This window comes from Glycine soja, chromosome 2, assembly GCF_004193775.1.
Source record: "Glycine soja cultivar W05 chromosome 2, ASM419377v2, whole genome shotgun sequence".
NCBI classification, from domain to species: Eukaryota; Viridiplantae; Streptophyta; class Magnoliopsida; order Fabales; family Fabaceae; genus Glycine; species Glycine soja.
Window position 1 is genome coordinate 10,970,108 of NC_041003.1, and position 19,802 is coordinate 10,989,909.

At 31.2% G+C, this 19,802-nt stretch overlaps 2 protein-coding genes and 1 pseudogene across 2 annotated transcripts; all 3 read right to left on the minus strand.

Annotated features, from left to right (window-relative positions):
* Positions 1-167: 167 nt before the first annotated feature.
* LOC114387040 (uncharacterized protein At5g01610-like) lies at positions 168-3,098 on the minus strand. The gene is made up of 3 exons (XM_028347143.1): positions 2,762-3,098; positions 1,714-1,768; positions 168-892 (listed from the first exon to the last, which is right to left on the minus strand). The coding sequence occupies exons 1-3, from the start codon at positions 2,867-2,869 to the stop codon at positions 513-515; spliced, it is 543 nt and encodes a 180-aa protein (XP_028202944.1). The 5' UTR covers positions 2,870-3,098; the 3' UTR covers positions 168-512.
* Positions 3,099-5,856: 2,758 nt separating this feature from the next.
* On the minus strand, positions 5,857-12,377 carry LOC114372619 (annotated as a pseudogene).
* A 2,569-nt stretch (positions 12,378-14,946) lies between these two features.
* LOC114387048 (chorismate mutase 3, chloroplastic-like) lies at positions 14,947-19,599 on the minus strand. The gene is made up of 6 exons (XM_028347154.1): positions 19,350-19,599; positions 17,842-18,064; positions 17,662-17,748; positions 16,903-17,046; positions 15,492-15,584; positions 14,947-15,382 (listed from the first exon to the last, which is right to left on the minus strand). The coding sequence occupies exons 1-6, from the start codon at positions 19,520-19,522 to the stop codon at positions 15,146-15,148; spliced, it is 957 nt and encodes a 318-aa protein (XP_028202955.1). The 5' UTR covers positions 19,523-19,599; the 3' UTR covers positions 14,947-15,145.
* Between the last annotated feature and the right edge of the window lie 203 nt (positions 19,600-19,802).

Genomic DNA, 19,802 nt, shown 5'->3' on the forward strand with positions numbered 1-19,802 from the left:
ACATCTTAATTTATGAAGTACTACATAGAAAGTTCATTCTTAATTTGACGCATGCAGCAGCAACAACCAAATAAAGTATTGTTCCTTGCATATTTCTAACTTTTAAACGTACTTAAAAAGATTTTAGGAGCAAATTGAACAAAAACAAAAAAAGAAAGAAAGAAAGATACAGAACCAAAATAATCATTTAGCTTAAAATTAAACCTTACTTCTGAAACCTCTGTTCACCAAACAGACCCTCCAAATCATTAATCCTCTACATGTAACCATGGGGCAAAAGAATACATTGTTTCAACTTGTATAGCATCATCAGAGTTCCATTTGAGCTTGCCAAATTAATCATGTTCAATGAGTCGATGAATGACCAGAACAGGAATGCATCCAATATTAATAGATAAATATGGAGAAGAGGATCCTAACTTATACAGCTATTGTGTAACATTTCCAACAACGTAGACTATCTATTCCATATCAATGATAGTGATGACATAAATAACCAACATTTTGTGAACTCAGAATTCTGATACTCTGACAGCACCACAAGGTGTATCGTATGCATCCTTTGTCCTTGACTTCTTTACACCAGCAGTAAACCACAACTTATCAGACTTGTAACCTTCAACTGCCACATTTGTCACCTTAACCCACACAAGAACCTTTGTTTTCATTCCATCTATCGCCGAAAGCTTTCCCCTTGTGAGAACCCCTTTGACTCGGGTTGCGTATCGCAGCACAGAGGAGTCCTTGAAGCTGACCTCACATGCTGATGGCAAGTAGACAATCAGCTTGCCCTTGGTTTCATCAAACTCATAACAGATTATGTTCTGTGGAAATAGACCTGGTGGCAAATTGTAATCTCGGAGGAGATCCGGTAGGCTTTTCTGTGGCTTACCTGAGGGAAAGTATTGAAAGAAAGTGATTATTAGTTGATGCAGTTGTTTCTAAATTGCTCAGCATACCTAAATAGATATGAGATTGATTACATAACAGATAGCAGCTACTACAACAGTTTTTATTTTGTTGGGGGCAGGGATGACTGCCCCTAATAATGAAAATTAGAATATGGATGAGTCTACAATGTCATAAACTGTACGGATACCAAAGTTGTTGGTGGAATCTATGCCTTTGAAATAATAATTGTCTTGACATGTTATTTTCATGTGTAGACAGTGGTGACAGCTTGCCACATTTGTGTAACTTATTGTGTTGTAGAATAAAATAGGCTCAAAATCAACATGTAATGAATTTTATACCATGAAATACTATAAAATATGAAGAAAAGAGCTGGGTTGGAGAAGACAAAAGAGGGACTTAAAGGTACAGCATGGCAAAAAGGAAATTTCAACTCAAGGGTGAGATTTTCTAACAGGTATTATGATCACATGATACAAGCGAGTGTGTCAGAAAAGGGGCCAAATGTGAAGGCGGCACCACATGAGAAACTTATTATAGTCAGTTAGCATTGATAAAAATGTGATGAACACAATGACTAGATTGCTATTGTGTTAATTGATTGATTCAATGTAGTGCATGTTTCTCCTAGTTTACCACGGTGCTATGTAACTGTTTATTAAAATAATGAAAGGGGATCTATATGTTTGAAAGCATGAGATTTAAAAATGACAAGCATACATACAGCATCACTCCTGATATACATTTAAATTGACTTATCGGATGAAGTAAATCTTTGTAAGGGTCAAAACACATTCACACCTTTTAATTTGTTGAAGATCCATTTCGCCTTTTCTTCAACGGTATTTGAGAAACTCTGCAAAAGATCAACATTTCTTCTTCAGCAAAAACAAGGCAGTGGCATCAAACTCCCAGTAAATCTAAAAGTCTAAACACCAAACAGGATTTGCCTGCTGGAATAGTTTTTTTTTTTATACTTATGCATAAAATTTTATCCAGCTTTATGCGTCAACACAAACAATTTGTAAAATCTTAGTGATCTGAAACTAATTCCCATCTTATCATTCAAAATACATAAATCTCTACAATATAGTTCAAGTTTATCTATTTCATTAATGCAAGTTCTTGATTGATGTAAAATTCATGGATTACCCTTATGGCCTTACAAGTCACACAAAAAATACATGTACAACTGAATTAATGACAATGCTACATCAATTACCAATTTAAGAATTAAGTGTCAATTTTTAAAAATTTGTGCTATTTCAAATGAATGAAGGCACTCACTACTCTTCCAGATCAAACAAAATACAAAAAACAACTAAGCCAGTATGGTACACCACATGGTCCAAACGGCTCCAGAATGTTCTATATGATCAATATCTAAAATTTTCTGTTCCTCTGATTAAGCAAAAGCAAACCATTTCATTCAATATCTGGAAGGAACTAGAAGAGAATCAGGAAAAAAAAGAAGCTATAACACTTTAAGAAAGACGCAACTAGCAACCATTCATTCTCCTGTATTCCCCATGTTCAACCAATACCCTTTCACACATTTCCCGTTCCCTCTCCTTCCACCAAAGCACAAACCCAAACCCCAGAAAATTTCTCAAGATGAATTCAAAAGGAAAAGCACACCCCATTTTACACACACAACCAAAGCTACAATTTTTAGTCCAGAATCAAGCATTGACCTGCTCTTTACATCATGGAAATGAATCTATCACCCTAAAATGTAGAAATATCAATACGCAAAGCTTCTATTTCAGATCTCTCAAACTCCAAAAGGTAACAGTGCTAAGAACCAAGCCACATTAATGCAAGACAAACCCAAAAAGCATATACTCACAGAGATGTCTTCAGAGATGTTAGAGAACTCCTCCTTGGCCTTCTTGGAGATCCATGAACTCCCCAACCCCACCTTCAAGCTGCTGACTTTAGTGAGAGCTCTCTCCATTTTTTGGGGTGTTTATGCCTCTCTTCCTTTCACTTTTTGGGGTGCAAAGTGCAATGTAGCCCAGACAAGAATCTCTGACTAGTTGGAGTTGTATGGAACACACAACACAATCCAACCCAATAACACAGAACACAACCCAAAGGAAGGAAAATGGAAAAGGAGTCTTTGTTACTGTGAATATGAATGTGGGTATGTGAAGTGATGATAAAGGCTTCACCTTTGCATCAGATGTCAAGCTGAGCTGGCAAAGGGTAAAAGGACAACGTACGCTGATGCGCACACTGCTCAAAGCGGCTTTGCGATCCCACCTTTCTCTTTCAAGTACATTATGTTTTTGTTTTTTTTATAAAAAAATAGTTATGAATAAAAAAACATGTTTAATAATTTATTTGTATTAGTTAAAAATTAGTAAATAATTGTGTTGATGATTATCACAAAAATATATTGAGAATATTTTTTAAATAAACTTTTTAATGTCATTTTTTCCTTGTTATTCCATCATAATTGATCTTTTATCTTATTCTCATATCAAATAAAATTAATACTTGTGTTTTCATCAAATATGATTTCTTTATAATGTAAAATCATAAAAATTATATTATCCCATTTTATTTAATATAATTTTTTTAAAATAAGAATAGAACTAAAAAGTGGTTCTTCTAATTTTTATGTCAACAAGTTATTTAAAATAAATTTGAAGCCATAATCATATAAAAAATCATTTCAAAATAACTAAGATATAAATCGATAATTATTTCAAAATATATACAATTATCAAATTTAAATTGTAATTTTCGCTGCACACCACTTGCCTAACGTGGCGGATTCGTATGCTACTCTTCTTCAGTTTCATTTTAATTTACCTGTGTGTTGCCGAACAAATTGCTTAGGAAATAATGAATGTATTTCTTTTAAAAAAATTAAATTGTAATTAAGTAATTGAATAGATTTTTGTACGTTATTTTATATTCATTAATTGATTTAAAATTTTTTGTTATATATTTTAATTTAATTAATTATCCTATCGGTTTAAATTTTTTGAATTTTAACTAATTTATCTCAGTTTTTTTGAAGAGATATGATATACATATAATAATTATGGCAAAAAAAATTGCAATAATTTTGTATAGCATCATTTTCCTTATTTATCTGTTTTAAATTATTATTATAATTAAAACTTGTCACCTTTTTTATTTAATTGTATAATTTACTATCCAAATATCATTTCTCTTTTGTAAAACAAGCTTTCCAGGCGAAGAAGTGGTGTACATGGGAGGGGTCCCCTAAAAAAAAGTGGTGTATACGGGTGATAAACTAGCTGTACAATGTACATTAAGTTTTAAAATTTTAAAAAGTAATTAATGAAAGCAGTTGATTGTCAGTTGTTACAACTAATAAAAATAATTTTTCAACAATACATATTAAATACCTTTTTCTTTTAAAAAATATCGTTTGTTTGCTTAGCTTAAATATATATTTTTATTTTTAATTTTATATATATCAAGTGCATTGGTAAAAAATATATAATAAAAATACTTATTACATTAAAAATGAAAAAAATGAATATTTAGTTTTTAAATAGTTAAAATTTTTAAGAGAGTATATGTAGTGTCATTTAATCTACATAGGATACAGATAACGTGTTTTTTAAGTGCATTTTTCAAATAAAATGAATACATTCTCCGCAAATATAATCTTAAATTTAATAGTAAAATTATATATGTGAAAAAATCATTATTAAAAAAGTAACTTCACATGCTAGAGGCTAGTCTTTTTAGTTACAAGATACAAGGATTTTTTTTTTAAATTAGCATTATTATTATTATTATTATTTTGCTTAGAGCATAACTAATAGACTTACAGTAGATGTCATTGACACGATAATGGAAGATAACTGCAGTTTTTTTTTTTTTTTTCTGTTTTAGTAAGCTTGAATACAATTCCTTTCTACCTAGTGTAAGTTTCTAGTTATCTTATTTTTAGATATATACATCTTTTAGACGCTAAGTACTTTTTTAGTTAACTTGAGTGAATGAAGATTCAATTATTATAACAACTCGTAGTACTATCAAGTACTTTTGAGCAAATTATACAATTCTATTAATTTGCTGCATTATTTTGGAAGAAGATTAAAGGAATATGTTTTGTGTAATACCTCACGAGGGAAAAGGATTTTTTTATGCATCATTAGTTAATTAGGATAAATTAGAAATTAAATTTCTCTTCAAACCTTTATGGTGTGCTACTCTTACCCTAAAATTTTGGCGACAGATCTTGTTTTCCATTATGGCTTTTCACCCTTAAGTTTGTTTACATGGGGGACCATTGAGAATGTTATGATAATATCTTAATTCTAAAAAAGTAAGTTAATGCTGAAGCTATATGCATGTGAGAATAAAAATATTTGCCAATAAACTTGGTGGGGTCAGAAATTTGTATTTTCCAGCTCAAAAGGCTAATAACACCGACCATAGCACTGTCATAAAACGATTGCATCTTCATTCTGAACGAAGGTTCCAATTATTGGGAAGAAAATGGTGATAGACCACAAATCCAAGCAATCAAGCATGATTCCTATAGTATTCTCCAGCTGTTTGCTGACTTATTTGGCTTTTGTCTTAGTACTGTGGATAACTCATTTAAAGCATCTCACTTTTTCTTCTTCTTTTTCATATGGTGAATTAGAGCATTATTCTGCATTTCATAATAATGAAGTTATGTATAATTAAATGATCAATTAGTAGATATTTATTAGATATTTTGTGAAAAAAGTGATAGAAGGAAAAGACACTTCTAATACTATGAAGTAGGATGCTAATGAAATGCTGAGTTTGAGGCTACCACTAGACCGTAAATAGTTCCACCTAATTATTATTACTCAATTAGTTCCTAGGCGCTAGGAGATTTGCTTGGAGAAGGTTACCCACCGAGTAGAAAAAAATGGCACAAGAGGGATTCAAATGCACACCTGTAGAAAAAGGTGAGAATTTGTACCGAAATCCTTATCCACCTGTGGCAACCCACATTGGCTTAATATTATCGACTGCATAATCGGGAGGCTGTGGTCAATAATATGTCATTGTTGAGCCTAAAGTTTTAGAAGCATACAATCCATACATTAAGTGATGTTTTTAAGTACATTTATTTATATGCAAGGACTCTTGTCCTTTTTTTTTTTTCTGTTTGACTTGAGCACTAAACTATCTTCATGACTGATAAGTACAAACACTCTACCATTATTCTGTTTGGATCATCTTCTGTTTGTCTAGTCAAGTCTTCTCAACAAGTATTCCACCTGCACTTCTTTTGTGAGAGGCATAACCCAATCTCTATAAAGATCTGCAATCAAACTTGGCTTGATTTTGTACACTGGACTGGCTATATAGCCTGTTTAACTGATCTTCACCACCTGGCCATATGTTCTTGCCTTAATTTCTACTCTCTTCTTGACTAATTCCTCCACTGTTTCATATGTCAACAACACCAGCAACAGTTTCCTGTCCTGTGAAGCATGGAATAATGTAGCATCAGAAAATCAAGTTTTTTTTTATCGGGGTCAGAAAATTAAGTAACACGACCATATCTAGAATCACAATGGAAAATAACATGAATCAGGTATGCAGCTTCATATTCAGAAAGAGCATCTCGAAACTTTGCCTCAGCAACAAATTTGCCATAGTGGATTCTTTTTGAGAGAGCCTGTAATGGTGCTTAAGAATTATAACAAAGTCTCGGAATTAATTTGTACTAAACTACACTGTTACATACTTGATTATGATATCAAATGTACAGAGAGTAAAAAATGAGAATTAAAGGACTACCCACTTGATGCTCACTAAAAGTACTGTGACCTGTTATTATTTTAAATTTCTTGTAAAGTTTATTAGCTGCTGTTCTTTAATAATAAACTTTACAAAGTAGAGCAAGAATATATAAAAAAAACTTTACTGTTCTGCTAGGGTACTCTTAAAATTTAGGGGGAAGGGATGATGCCCGAATCTAAGGCAGGAAAATTGAAGTCTTTGGCTCAAAGAGTACTTACAAAGATACTTATGTTTACCTCATCCCAAAGAGACAACTAAGAGCTCAAACAACGCTTTATTAGTAAAACCCTAGCCCTATTATGCTCCACTTGACCAATCCCTTAAGGGGATGGGTGTGCTAGAAATGTAACCAAAATAAAATAAAAAAACATTCATGTGCCTTCACCTAACAGCACGAGTTTTTACTGTATAGGGATTGATGTTTGTGAACATGAAGAGTGCTAGGAACACACTCCTCCTAATACACACTCTTTTATTGGTTAAAATATATTGAAAGCTACAAAATCAGAAGAGAGAGTTATTAAATGAGATGAGCAGATCCATTGTTTTTTGTAATTTTCAATAAATTTCAACCAATGAAAGAGTTTGTTAAAAAGTGTGTTCCTAGCATTTCTCTTGAGAACATTAACTTGAAAGGGAGTGTTGAGAAATTTAAATACTATTATTTAATTAGAATAATCTTATTGGTTAAGTAGGTGTTTATAGACTTGTAGTAGGCAGGTGAAAGGTGTAAAGCACAATTGTTCCCTGCTGGTCAAAGTTTTAGTATAAATGACGAAATAAATTCATGATTTTGTATCAACACTATCTAGAGCCTCTTTGGTGAACTTTATTGTAACAAACACACTTCAGCTTCTTATAGTGTTTTTGAAAATGATAAAAATTCTCCAATAACATTGGAAGCTTAGTTAGTACCTGCAAGCAAAGAGTGTCACAAACAGTAACAGATCCACAGTTATCATCATCTCCTGCTTTTACCAATCTTGGGAGGATATCCTTAAAATAGATATTCCAAATCTTATTGTTTATATTGATGGAATCAGCCGAGTGGCGCAGAACCTAGTATACGTACAAGGGAAAATGGAAGGTAGATTAGTCAAAATCCAATCAGATAAACAACACATAAGCTGAATAAGAAACAAGGTTTTCCTTTATTGACAGCTAATCAATTCAGTTAACTGAAGTGAGAAGGATTTACCATTAGGGAATAACTCAAATTTATAGACTATGGAGAGGCATTGACAATTATGTTTTATAAACTGGCTTTAATGGGCTTGGCTTAACATGTGACTTGATCCAAAAAAGAGGCTCAAGGTGTAAGTGTGTAACCCATGCAAAGTTTAGCGAATCTTTAGCAACATAGTGAACTTTCTCCTGATTTGATCCATGAAAGTATGCCTATAATTCTTTGTTGATCAAATCAGTTAAATTCTATGTTCATTTTTCTTCTCCCTATTTTATGATTTTAGGGCCATATGAATATATAATTGTAAACATATATCATCTACACTTTCATGGAGACTCAAATGCAGATATTCCTTTCTTGAGTTTTGAGAAGATGACTCATATAAGGGAAGAAAATCAATCTAGTGTTCTTCACAACATAAAACACTAAGTACACGTGGCATTCCCATTGAAGCAATATAAGAATGTAATATTTTAAATAGAAGAGGTGATGCCCCCATTTTATACAGCAGCTGGTTAGCTCAAAATAAGAATTGAAGTTGCTTCAGTTTAGATACCATATCAATCTACTAGTATTATATGCCAATTGGTATTATTGGGAAAAAACCCAAAGTCCCACATTGGCTAGATATAAAGCCAAGATAGAATATATAAGAGGGAGCAACCCTTTTTCTATGAATCAACTTATGTGGTTGAGTTAGGTCAAAACTACATTCTAAGACTTGTAATGTAAAGTTTGTTCCTCACTTATATAGAATTAAAAAACCTGCAGTTACAGCAAAGGTGGAAGCATTGGCTCGGGTAAGTCTTCAGGGAAGAAAGCATGCTCATCTGGGCTCTTGTATCTTCCCACCTAATTCCAAAGGAAAGCCAAGCAGAAACAGTTAAATCATTACTTTTTTCTATTTCATATTTTCTGTCTCAGAATTGTAATAACCTGTGCATGAAGGTTTTCAGTTTGCAAGACCATGAACTCAACCAAAGACCCATTAAAACCATCCGTGAAGAATGCATCTGCATTATAAGAATACTGAGCTCTCTCCAAAAGACTGAATATTATGCTATCCTCCTTCCTAATCAAAGAGTTCCTGATGCCATCTAAAGTCAAGGTCTTACTCTCATCCACCCTCTTTTTACCTGAATGCCTGTACAAAAAGAAACTGTTTAAAGTTTATTCACATGGAAGCAAAGTACTAATCGAGGATTTAAAAAAGTACTATTGTGATAAACTCTTATTGCTAAGGTATATGCTATAAAGAAGGGGAGGACTAACAAATGGGGGTAATTAAGGAGCACAGAATGGGAAATAAAGGGAATATTCAATCTAATAGTCAAGCGGGAGATGGAGGGAATCCATTTGTAGGAAATGACAACATAAGTTGAAAGGATAAATTTTGGGAGGTTGGAAACAATTCAGTAACTTCAGTTGTTGTAGTTTCCATTTCTGATTTCTAAAATTCTGTATTCCAATCCCGTTTTTGGTAATGGAGAAGAGGTTTTTATCCTATCGTAAAATAAACTCACTTGATCCCACAGAGGGACTTTAACAATTTAAAGATGAAGACATTTTGAAATAATAATAACAAAACTAGTCACCAACTATACCAAAAGGTTAAAACATTGACAGAGCATGAAAATTTGATCATTTATATGTTTGCCTTTTCATGTCAAAATTCTCTAGCTGCTCCGTGGATTGCAGATTACAAGTGTGTGTGTGTGTGTTTATGTGTACACACATACATACGTACATGATAAACACAAAAAGAGAGAGGCTTATGTTGCCTATGTGTTCCTTAAAGCACAAGTTTTATGGCTGTACTTTCATTAATCAATTAGAATTGAGTGAACTGAATACTGAAACAAGGTTCATTATTAGGATTCTTTAACATAGTATATATCCATTATTTAGATACACTGTTCTGTGCATCTTCGTCTGAAAACACGGGTGGATTAGAAATGACAGTGTACAAGAATGTTGGATACCCAAATTTCAAATTCAAATGAGTGAACTGAGATTGGTGGCATCCATTCCATCATACCCAAATGCATAACATTTGAACCTATCAGTGATGTCTTTCGAAAGCCATAAAATTTATGAAGAAATGCCTTGCTCAGCAACAAAACAGGACATAAAATTCATGCAGTTCTCTAGGCATAATATCACAAAATTTATCACTGACACATACAAAATAATCAAATATTTATTTTGCAGAAACATAATAATAGAAACCATCGAAAAAATGAAGCGTGTGGTGAAAAAGGTACCTGATTGGAAAGGAAGGAGAGGGAGAAGAGGAAGCAGAAGCAATGACTCGAGACCCTTATATGGAAAGAGAGGTTTTGTGGAGAGAAATGGTGGATTTCGAAGGAAAATAAGATACGGGTATGTTGCTATCTACAAACAATGACTCTCGCTGTCGCTGTCACCTGTGCAATAATAAACAATGGAAGCAGTGTTAGGTTCCATCAGCCCCGTATATCCTTCAGGCGAAATTGGAGGCAGTGGTGTTGAAATTTTAAGTCGATGTGAAATGAAAATTGAAAATCACAAAAAAAACAAAAAATTAAAAATCAAACTCAATAGATTTTTTTTTGGATTTGTTTGAATAAGTTTTTTTTTTAAAATTAATTGGTTTGGTTTGATTTGTGATTTTTATTTTTGAAATTGAACCAAATCGCATTAATTATACTAACATTTATATTATTTTAGTATTATATATTTTATATATATATTATTTAAGTTTTATAATGTTTTGTAGTATTATATATATAAAATTTATAGAATGTATACTCATTTCTTTTTTAAATGACTTATTTAAGATATATTCAGTTTAAAATAAATAAAAATTTGATAGATTTTTATTATAAGAGTTTTAATATATTAATAAATTTCATAAATTGTTAATAATAATTTTTAATGTAAATTAATTTAAAAGATTAAAAGAAAATATATAATTTTTAATGGAATAATATTTTAATAAAAATGGTAAAAATCAAACCAAATCGTAAAATATTGAGTAGGTTTGATTCAAATTTTATTATAAATAAAAATCAAGTCACGGATACCTAAAGACAATCCTACTTATGACTCTTATATATATGAACAATTTCACGCTAATTGATTTATGTGTTTGATGATATTAGAAATAATCATTAAAAGTCAACAAATACACTATAAGTTTATATTTATATATTGTAATTTGTGATTAAATAGTAGTATAAAATTATTTTTACATTTCCAATACATAGTTTATTTTTTTCATCTTGTAATTTAAGTGTTTTTCTTTTGAATATTTTTAAGTTTACATTTTTTACTATATTTATTTTTACATTTTTTTATTTACATTGAAAGTAATTTATACATTACACACCATACTGTATATGTGAAAATCTTATCCAAAAGGCATGGTAGCAAAACATGTTGGAGGTATATATATAAATATTTTCAAATCATTAATCAAATTTATAGTTATTTTATAAATTATAAATTTTAAAACTAAAGAAGTTCAACTTTGTAAGCTATGTACTGCTTTTATATATTTTCCTAATTTATTCAATATACTACTAGATAATATTAATAATTAATATCAATATTTGGAGAATAAAATTTTGAACTATTTTTTGCTACTTTCTTCAATTATTCAAGATCATTTTAAATTTATTTTTTTGAACTAGATCATTTTAAGGTAAGTTAGACAATCACGTGATAACAAAGCTGTGTTTAGAACTGAATCTAGCGAAAACTGAATAATTGATTGTCTTTTTTTTTTTTTTATCAAATAAGTGATTGTCTAACTTAACTTAATGGTTCCTTCAAAAAAACTTACCTTAGTTAACGGTATGTTTAGTTTGAGAAAGAAAGGAAAAGAAAAGGAAAAATGGGTAAAAATTGAAACAACTTTTAATTTATTTGGTAGAAGAGAAAATGAAAGAAAAGTACATAAAAAATGAAAGAAAAGAAAGATAAAAAATATTTTCTCTTGTTTGATTTAGGGATGGATCCAAGATAAAAAAAAATCAAATATAGCTATTGAGCTCGTTTGTTTAAATTTATTTATTAAAAAAATATTTTTTAAAAATAAGGTGTTTCATTAAAAATTCCATTTTTTAACGTGTTTGTTTAATCTGTTTTTACTTGAAAAAATGTTTCATATTTTTTTAAGAAACAAATTTTATTTGCTTCTTAAAAAAATTTCTTCTTTCAATTGCTTTTTTTAAAAGTTTAAACAAATTGGCTATTAAATTATAATTAGTAAAATGAATAAACTAAAAATTCATTAATAAGAAATGCTTAAATTTATATTTATATATTATATAAAGAAATATTTTATATAATTGAATGTCACGTGACACCATTTGACTCATTCTTGAATTAAATACAATTAAATCAATTCTAATCTATCTATACCTTTCATTCAAAAAATATATATCTATCTATATATTATATTAAAGAAGATTTTATATAATTGGAAATTGGCATTTGGCACCTTTTGGCTCATTTTTGACTTAAATGCAATTAAATCAATTCTATTTAATTAAATAAAATCAAATTAATAAATAATAAATGCAGATTTAATAATTTCATTCTTTCATTTTTAAATTTATTTCATTTTTCATTAAATCTTAAATTGTTGAATTCAAATTAAAAAAAATGTGTTAACACTGATTATCTAATATATATTTGAATAAAGATTAGTTTTAAATGAAAATAATTCATCTAGAGTATAGTTTGAATAAAGATTCGGTTTAAATGCTTCACCCCTATATTTCTTGTACTTCTATGAAAAATTTGTTTCTTATATCATGAATGTATCTTTATATGTTTTTTAAACTTATCTTTTTTTTAAAAAAAATGCTTGTTTCTAACTTTTTTATACTATTTCATTTTTTTCTTCTATTTTTGTAATTTGGTTAAGCATGATGCATTAGTGATGTTGTAAACCCACAATTACATGTATTTCATTTTCGTAATAATAATTTTGTTATTTTTATTACTACTAATATAATCACTTTAAGTAATATACACTGGAAAATAAATTAAATTGAAAATAATTTTAAAATCTACAGTTTTAGTTATTAAAATATATTTAAATTAATAATGATAAAACCAATGGTGAACTCTAGTTTAGTTTGGTTATTACAACCAAGAATTTGATAAGCAACTCTTGTTAAAGTTGTCCTTAGATGAATGAAAAAAGAATTTTAAAACAAATATAAAAAATTTGTGCTAATTAGAAATAATAATTTTAATCCCAGAAACTGAAGAAAGTCTAAATTTTTATATATTATATATTATTTTCTTTAAAATAAAATGATTTATTATTATTTATATTTTTGTTACAAAAAAATTTATTTAATTTTTAAACAAACTAAATAAAAAAAAATTCGCATCCATACGATACCCCCATTAAATCTCACCTAATTACTGAGAAGATAAGTTCTTTTATGTGTATCCACCAAAAAGAATTTTCTTCCTCCTTGATTTTTTGCAAAAAAAATACTGAAATTTGATTTTGTATCTAATCTTTTCTTCTCTTCTTTGTTTCTTTTACTCCTAAATCTACCAAAACAAATGAAGTGTTAAAAGGCTTAAGACTCATAACTTTGTTTGAGACTTTGAGCTATAAATATTTGGGTGAATGAGAAAAGCTAGTGCTTTTTCACCATGGCATCTTATCTTATCTAGTTACATTGAGCACTTTTTACTATGTAGAAAGATATGTTGTGTAAAAAACCTTAGGAATTGGACTTGGAACAACATATTAAGCTCATTCAACCTCTCTTCCCAAATCTTCATTCAGTCATGCATTGCACTTCAAGGTGATGTTTAAATCAATATATAGTACTATAGTTGAGAACCCTTAAAAAGGAAATTTTGAAATTGAGACTAAAATAAATTAAAATACGATTTGTATACCTTTGAGAGTTAGAGAACACACATACGATTCATACTAATTAGTGTACAAGGCCGAGCGTCAATGACATGTTTATTGGCTTTTGCTGTCAATAAGTTATCCCAATACATGCAAGCACCCCCATCCATTCACATGCAAGCTCTCAAGTGCATTCTATGTTATCTCAAGCACACCATTTTCCATGGTCTCCACCTTGTTGTTACAAGAAATCTTGATCTCAATGCATTTTGTGATGCGGATTGGGGTGGTGACAATGTTGATTGGAAGTCTACTGGTGCCTACATTGTTTATCTTGGCCCTAATACCATTTCATGGTCATGCAAAAAACAGTCCACAGGTGAATACCGCTCAATCGGAACCACCACATCTAAACTCTTATGGATACAACAACTTCTCATGGAGCTTCGAATCCAAATACCTAAATAGCCAAACATCTTCTCAGATAATATTGGTGCTACATATCTCTATGCAAATCCAGTGTTCTATTCACGAATGAAGTATTTAGCTATTGACTACCACTTTGTTCGTGATATTATTGTCATAGGTGAACTTACAGTGTCTCATGTACCTTCAAGTCACAACTAGCAGACTTGCTCACAAATCCTCTCTCTCGATCACAACATGAGATGTGGTGGCAGTGTTGCTCCTTGATTCTCTCCTTTAGCCCTTCATTCTAGCACCGGCTACTTATTCAAAATATTGTATAATTAACTGGCCATTATGGTGTTGATCTGTTGCCTTATTTTCAGTCATTTTGTTGCCTTATTTCTATTCTATCTTAATTACTAATTGCTGACACAAGCTGTTCTTTATTCTCACGTTGTAAACATGTAAAATATACAATTTGAATACACATGTTGTTATTACATTTTACAATGTTAAGGTTGTCAGAAGGATTTTATCTAAAGGATTAGTGTATAGGTCTAAACAAGTAGTTCCATTTAATCATAGTTATTCAACTAGTCTCTAGCAATTAGGAGATATTCTTGGAGAAGGTTGCCTGTTAAGCGGAAAAGTGACATCAAACGAATTTGAATCCACACCCATAAAAAAAAGTGAGAGTTTGTACCGGATCCTTAATAAATGCCAACCCACATCGACTTGATATTACATATTATCAACTGCATAATTGGGAGGCATTGAACAATATATATATCTGTTAAGCCTAAACTTTTAGATAAGCATACAATCCATACATTATTTGATGTTTTTATTTTTTAAGTACACTTATTTATATGCAGGGACCCTTGTCCTTCTTTTTATTCACTGTTTGACTTGAGCATAAACTATCTTCATAATTGATAGGTACAAACACTCTGCCATTTATTCTGTTAGGGTCATCTTCTGTTTGTTTAGTCAAGTCTTCTCAACAAGTATTCCACCTGCACTTCTTTTGCAAGAGGCATTACCCAATCTCCATAAAGATCTGCAATCAAACTTGGATTTATTCTATACACAGAATTGGGTATATAGCCTGTTTCACCGATCTTCTCCACCGCGGCATATTGCTGTGCCATAATTTCTACTCTCTTCTTGACAAATTTATCCACTGTTTCATATGTCAACAACTCCAGCAACAGTTTCCTGTCCTGTGAAGCACGGATTAATGTATCGTCAGAAAATTAAGTAACATGGCCATATGTATGTATCTAGAATCACAATGGAAAATAAGATGAATCTAGGTATGCAGAAGTTTACTCTCGCTTTAATGGCGGCTTCATATTCATGAGGAGCATCTTGAAACTTCGCCTCAGCAACAAATTTTCCATAGTGGATTCTTTTAGAGATAGTCTGTAATAATGGTGGTGAAGCTCTTACACTGTTACATACATGATTTTGATATCAAATGTACAGAGAGTCAAAAATGAGAACTAAAGGACCACTCACTTGATGCTGTTCCACTGAGTACAGTGGCCGGTTATTTGAAATTTCTTGTGAAGTGTATTAGCTGATGTTTTTTGATCAACTTTACAAAGTAGAGCTAGAATATAAAAAATCTTAGCTAATTTCATATTGTTACACAGGATACTTAGTGATCCATGTTTGAGGAGTCAATTATCTAAACATTATGTTACTGTTTAGGGTATACTCTGCATTTAGGAGGCATGACTAAACTGAAATCCTTCAGCAGAAGTGATCTTCTTTTGTAAGAAAAAAATGATACTAATGATTAAAACTTTGGATCCTTGGCAAGTCCTTTTTTAGGCTTGTGGAGTGCACAACCTTAGTATTGGGCAACCTTGTCTCCCCCTAAACTATGCACAACCTTAGAATTGGGCAACCCTTACAAATGAATTAAGTTTCTCAGTAAAGTATACATGAAGGAAATAATCTTAAGATAAAAGGAATATGTACTGATAGTAAGGTCAAGTGCTATTATAGTAATTAATACTAGAAAAATTCCAAGGGCACAACTACAATAAGACTAATAACCCAATTTAAATTAGAAAACAAATTAGGAACAACATTAAATTAGAAAAAGAACTCCTAAGATTGCTTCCTCAATGACTAATGGATATAATATAAAACCATTCATGAGCTTTTGCCTAACAACTAATAAGCTTTTAGTAGAACTAGTTCGTGACATAATATTAGAGCCTTTCTGACCAAGTGGTCTAGAGTTCAATACTTCCAGCCCCCGTTTATATAATATCATGTGAGATCGGGGACATGTTTGAGATGTAATATAAAATCAACCATGTGGCTCTTGTATGAAGGGGTGAGCTAGAAATGTAACAACAACAAAAAGAAAGAAAAATTCATGCACCTTCACCTAACAACACAAGTTTTTATGGTATAGGATTGATGTTTGTCAGCATTAACTTCAAGGGGAGTGTTGAGAAACATTAAATACTATAATGTAATTAGGATAATATTATTGGTTAAGTAGGTGCTCATAGACTTGTAGGCTTACAAAGTGAAAGGTGTAATTGTCTTCTGCTGGTTCAAGTTTATTATAAATGACGAAATTAAGCTCATTATCATTTTGTCTCTACACTACCTAGAGCCTTATCAGTGAATTTTATTGTAAAAATCACACTTCAGGTTCTTAGTGTTTTTGAAAATGATAAAAAAAAAACCTCCATAACACAGGAAGCTTAATTAGTACCTGCAAGCAAAGAATGTCACAAGCAGCAACACATCCACAGTTATCATCATTTCCTGCTTTTACCAGTCTTGGGAGGAGATGCTTAAAATACATATTCCAAATCGTATTGTTTATATTGATGGAATCACCACAGTGATGCAGAACCTAGTACAAAGTACAAGGGAAAATGGAAGATAGATTAGTCAAAATCCAATCAGAAACACAACACATAAGCTAAATAAGAAACATGGTTTTCTTTTATTGACAGCTAATCAATTCAGTTAATTGAAGTAAGAAGGAGTTACCATTAGGGAATAACTAAAATATATGGACTATGGATAAGCATTGAGAATCAAATGGAAGAAATTAAATTTTATAAATTGGTTTGTATGTCCTCCATGGGCTTGGAATGACATGTGACTTGATCCAAAAAAAGCTCATTGTGCAAACCATGCAAAGTTTAGTAAACATTCTCTCAAATCTCATATATATTCTGAATTTGATCCATGAAAGTAGGCCTATAATTCTTTGTTAATCAAATCAAATAAAATTCTCTGTCTGTTTTTCTTCTCCTTATTTTACTATTTTAATGGACATATGAAAATAAAATTGTAAACAAATTGTTTTCTTTACCCATCTATATATATATATGTTATATAAATAAGGGAAAGATTAAATATTCTCATAAGGCTAGAAGAAGGAAACTTGTCTGTTTGTCACCAAATGAATTTTTATCTTAATTAAGTAACATTAACATGAAACAAGATAGAAATCCAAAACCTGAGGGTGCTGCATAGGTGGAATCATTGGCTCAGGTAAGTATTCAGGGAAGAAAGGATGCTCATCTGGCTTTTTGTATATTCCCAACTAATTCCAAAGAGAAGCCAACCAGAAACTGTTAAATCAAGACTCATTTTTATTCCATAATTTTATGGTCTCAGAATTGTAATAAGTAGTAACCTGTGCATGAAGCTTTTCAGTTTCCAGGACCATGTACTCGACCAAAGACCCGCTAAAACCGTCCACGAGGAATGCATCTTTGTCATACGCATTTGCATTGTAAGAATACTTAGCTCTCTCCAAAAGACTGACTATTATGCTATCCTCTTCCCTAATCAAAGAGTGCCTGATGCCGTCTAAAATCAAGATCTTGCTCTCATCCACCCTCTTTTTACCTGAATCTCTGTACAAAAAGAAACTGTTTAAAGTTTATTCACATGGTAGCAAAGTACTAGCCATTTCTATGGTTTAAGTGTTAAAACTTAGAATACGGGATTTCAATTACTATTATTGTGATAAACTCTTAATGCTATGGTATATGCTATAAGGAAGGGGAGGGTTAACACATCGGGGCAAGGAGAAAAGAGTGGGAAATAAAGGGAATATTTCAGCTGATAGTCTTTTTTTTTTAAAGAACCTCAGTCCTGTTCTATACTACTTTTTTGTCAAAAAAAAAAAAAAAACAAAGATTCAAACTTCAATCTTCTATTTTAAGTGTTAATGGTCAAATGGGTGTGGTTGTGTGTGATGTTATTGTAGTGCAGGAGGCATCTGATGGTGACAAACGACGCAAAATCATAAAATGAATGAAAATTTATAAAATCTTATAAATAAAAGATATACGAATAATTAGAATAACTATGGAATTCTTTTTTTAATTAGTGAAATCATATAGCTGCAACTTAGAACTATATATGGTAAGTATGTTTAATAGAAAGGTGCACGTATACAAGGAAGCAGCATTACTGGCAGTCTGCGCATTGACTGCAGCATATTTTCCCTACTCCAACCTAAAATGTTGAAAAATGCAACTCTTTGCTATTACCATAGCATTTCTTTGTTTAACCCTAGTACGTTTGATTTGCATCATCCCATGCGTTAATGAAATTTCAAAATTCTAGAACATTTGTTTCCTATCACAAGATTCAAGTATATAAGGATATTACTCAAGTTTCAAAGTTCAAAGAAAATGTTTTTATCAGTTCCCATCAAGTGTGTGTGTTTTTATGTGTACGGTGCACACATATATATACACATGCTGACATCTATACGTATATGCATTATAAACACAAAAAGAGATTGAGAGGCCTTATGTATGCATATTTGTTCTTCAAATTAAAGCACAAGTTTTGTGGTTGCATTTTCATTAATCAATTATGAATTGAGTGAATTGAAGCCTAAAGGCAACATGCAGTAACACAAATCGTGAGATCGGTGGCATGGAAACAATCACACCCAAATGCATAATGAAATCCATAACATCTGAACCCATCAGAAATGTCTTTCGAAAGCCATAAAATTCATGAAGAAATTGCCTTATTTAGCAACAAATTAAAACAGGACATAAAATCCATGCAGTTCTATCACACCATTCACCAACAAAATTTATCATTGACAAAAATCATTGATTTTGCAGAAACATCATAAGAAATCATCGAATAAAATGAAGCGTGGGTGAAAAAAAGTACCCGAATGGAAAGGAAGGAGAAGGAGAAGAAGAAGCAGCAATGACTCGAACTTGGCACCTTTTTATGGAAAGAGAGTTTTGGCGGTGAAAAATGGTGGATTTCGAAGAAAAATAGGTTATGGGTCTGCTTCCAAATCCAAGGTGGGGCTGATGCAACCGTAACACTGCTTCCATTGTTTTCTGCAAAAGCCGACAGCGACAGTGACTGACACAACTGACACAACACTTGAAGCGGTGCTGAAAAATCTTTTGCCGACACAAAATCTGCGGGGGACAGCCTACACGCACATATATATAGTACTTTTTTTTACCAGGTTTATGTTTATATATTTTTTTAATATTGACAGTTAAATATTTATTATACATTACACATCATACTTAATTACTACTACTTACTACACCAGATCGCTAATCAACTTTTTAAACTTTGTGCTTCTTTTATATATTTTCCTAA

Bases quoted from the DNA above. Each gene is read 5' to 3' on its own strand.
- LOC114387048 (XM_028347154.1), bottom strand. From the start codon at position 19,522: ATGGAAGCAGTGTTACGGTTGCATCAGCCCCACCTTGGATTTGGAAGC. The intron at 15,585-16,902 runs GTACTAATTAAG...CCATTATTACAG, and splicing joins GTGACATTCTTTGCTTGCAG to ACTATCTCTAAAAGAATCCA. The intron at 15,383-15,491 runs GTAAACTTCTGC...CGTGCTTCACAG, and splicing joins AAGCCGCCATTAAAGCGAGA to GACAGGAAACTGTTGCTGGA.
- LOC114387040 (XM_028347143.1), bottom strand. From the start codon at position 2,869: ATGGAGAGAGCTCTCACTAAAGTCAGCAGCTTGAAGGTGGGGTTGGGG. The intron at 1,769-2,761 runs GTGAGTATATGC...GATCTTTTGCAG, and splicing joins ACATCTCTGAAGACATCTCT to AGTTTCTCAAATACCGTTGA. The intron at 893-1,713 runs GTGTGAATGTGT...ACTTTCCCTCAG, and splicing joins GATCTTCAACAAATTAAAAG to GTAAGCCACAGAAAAGCCTA.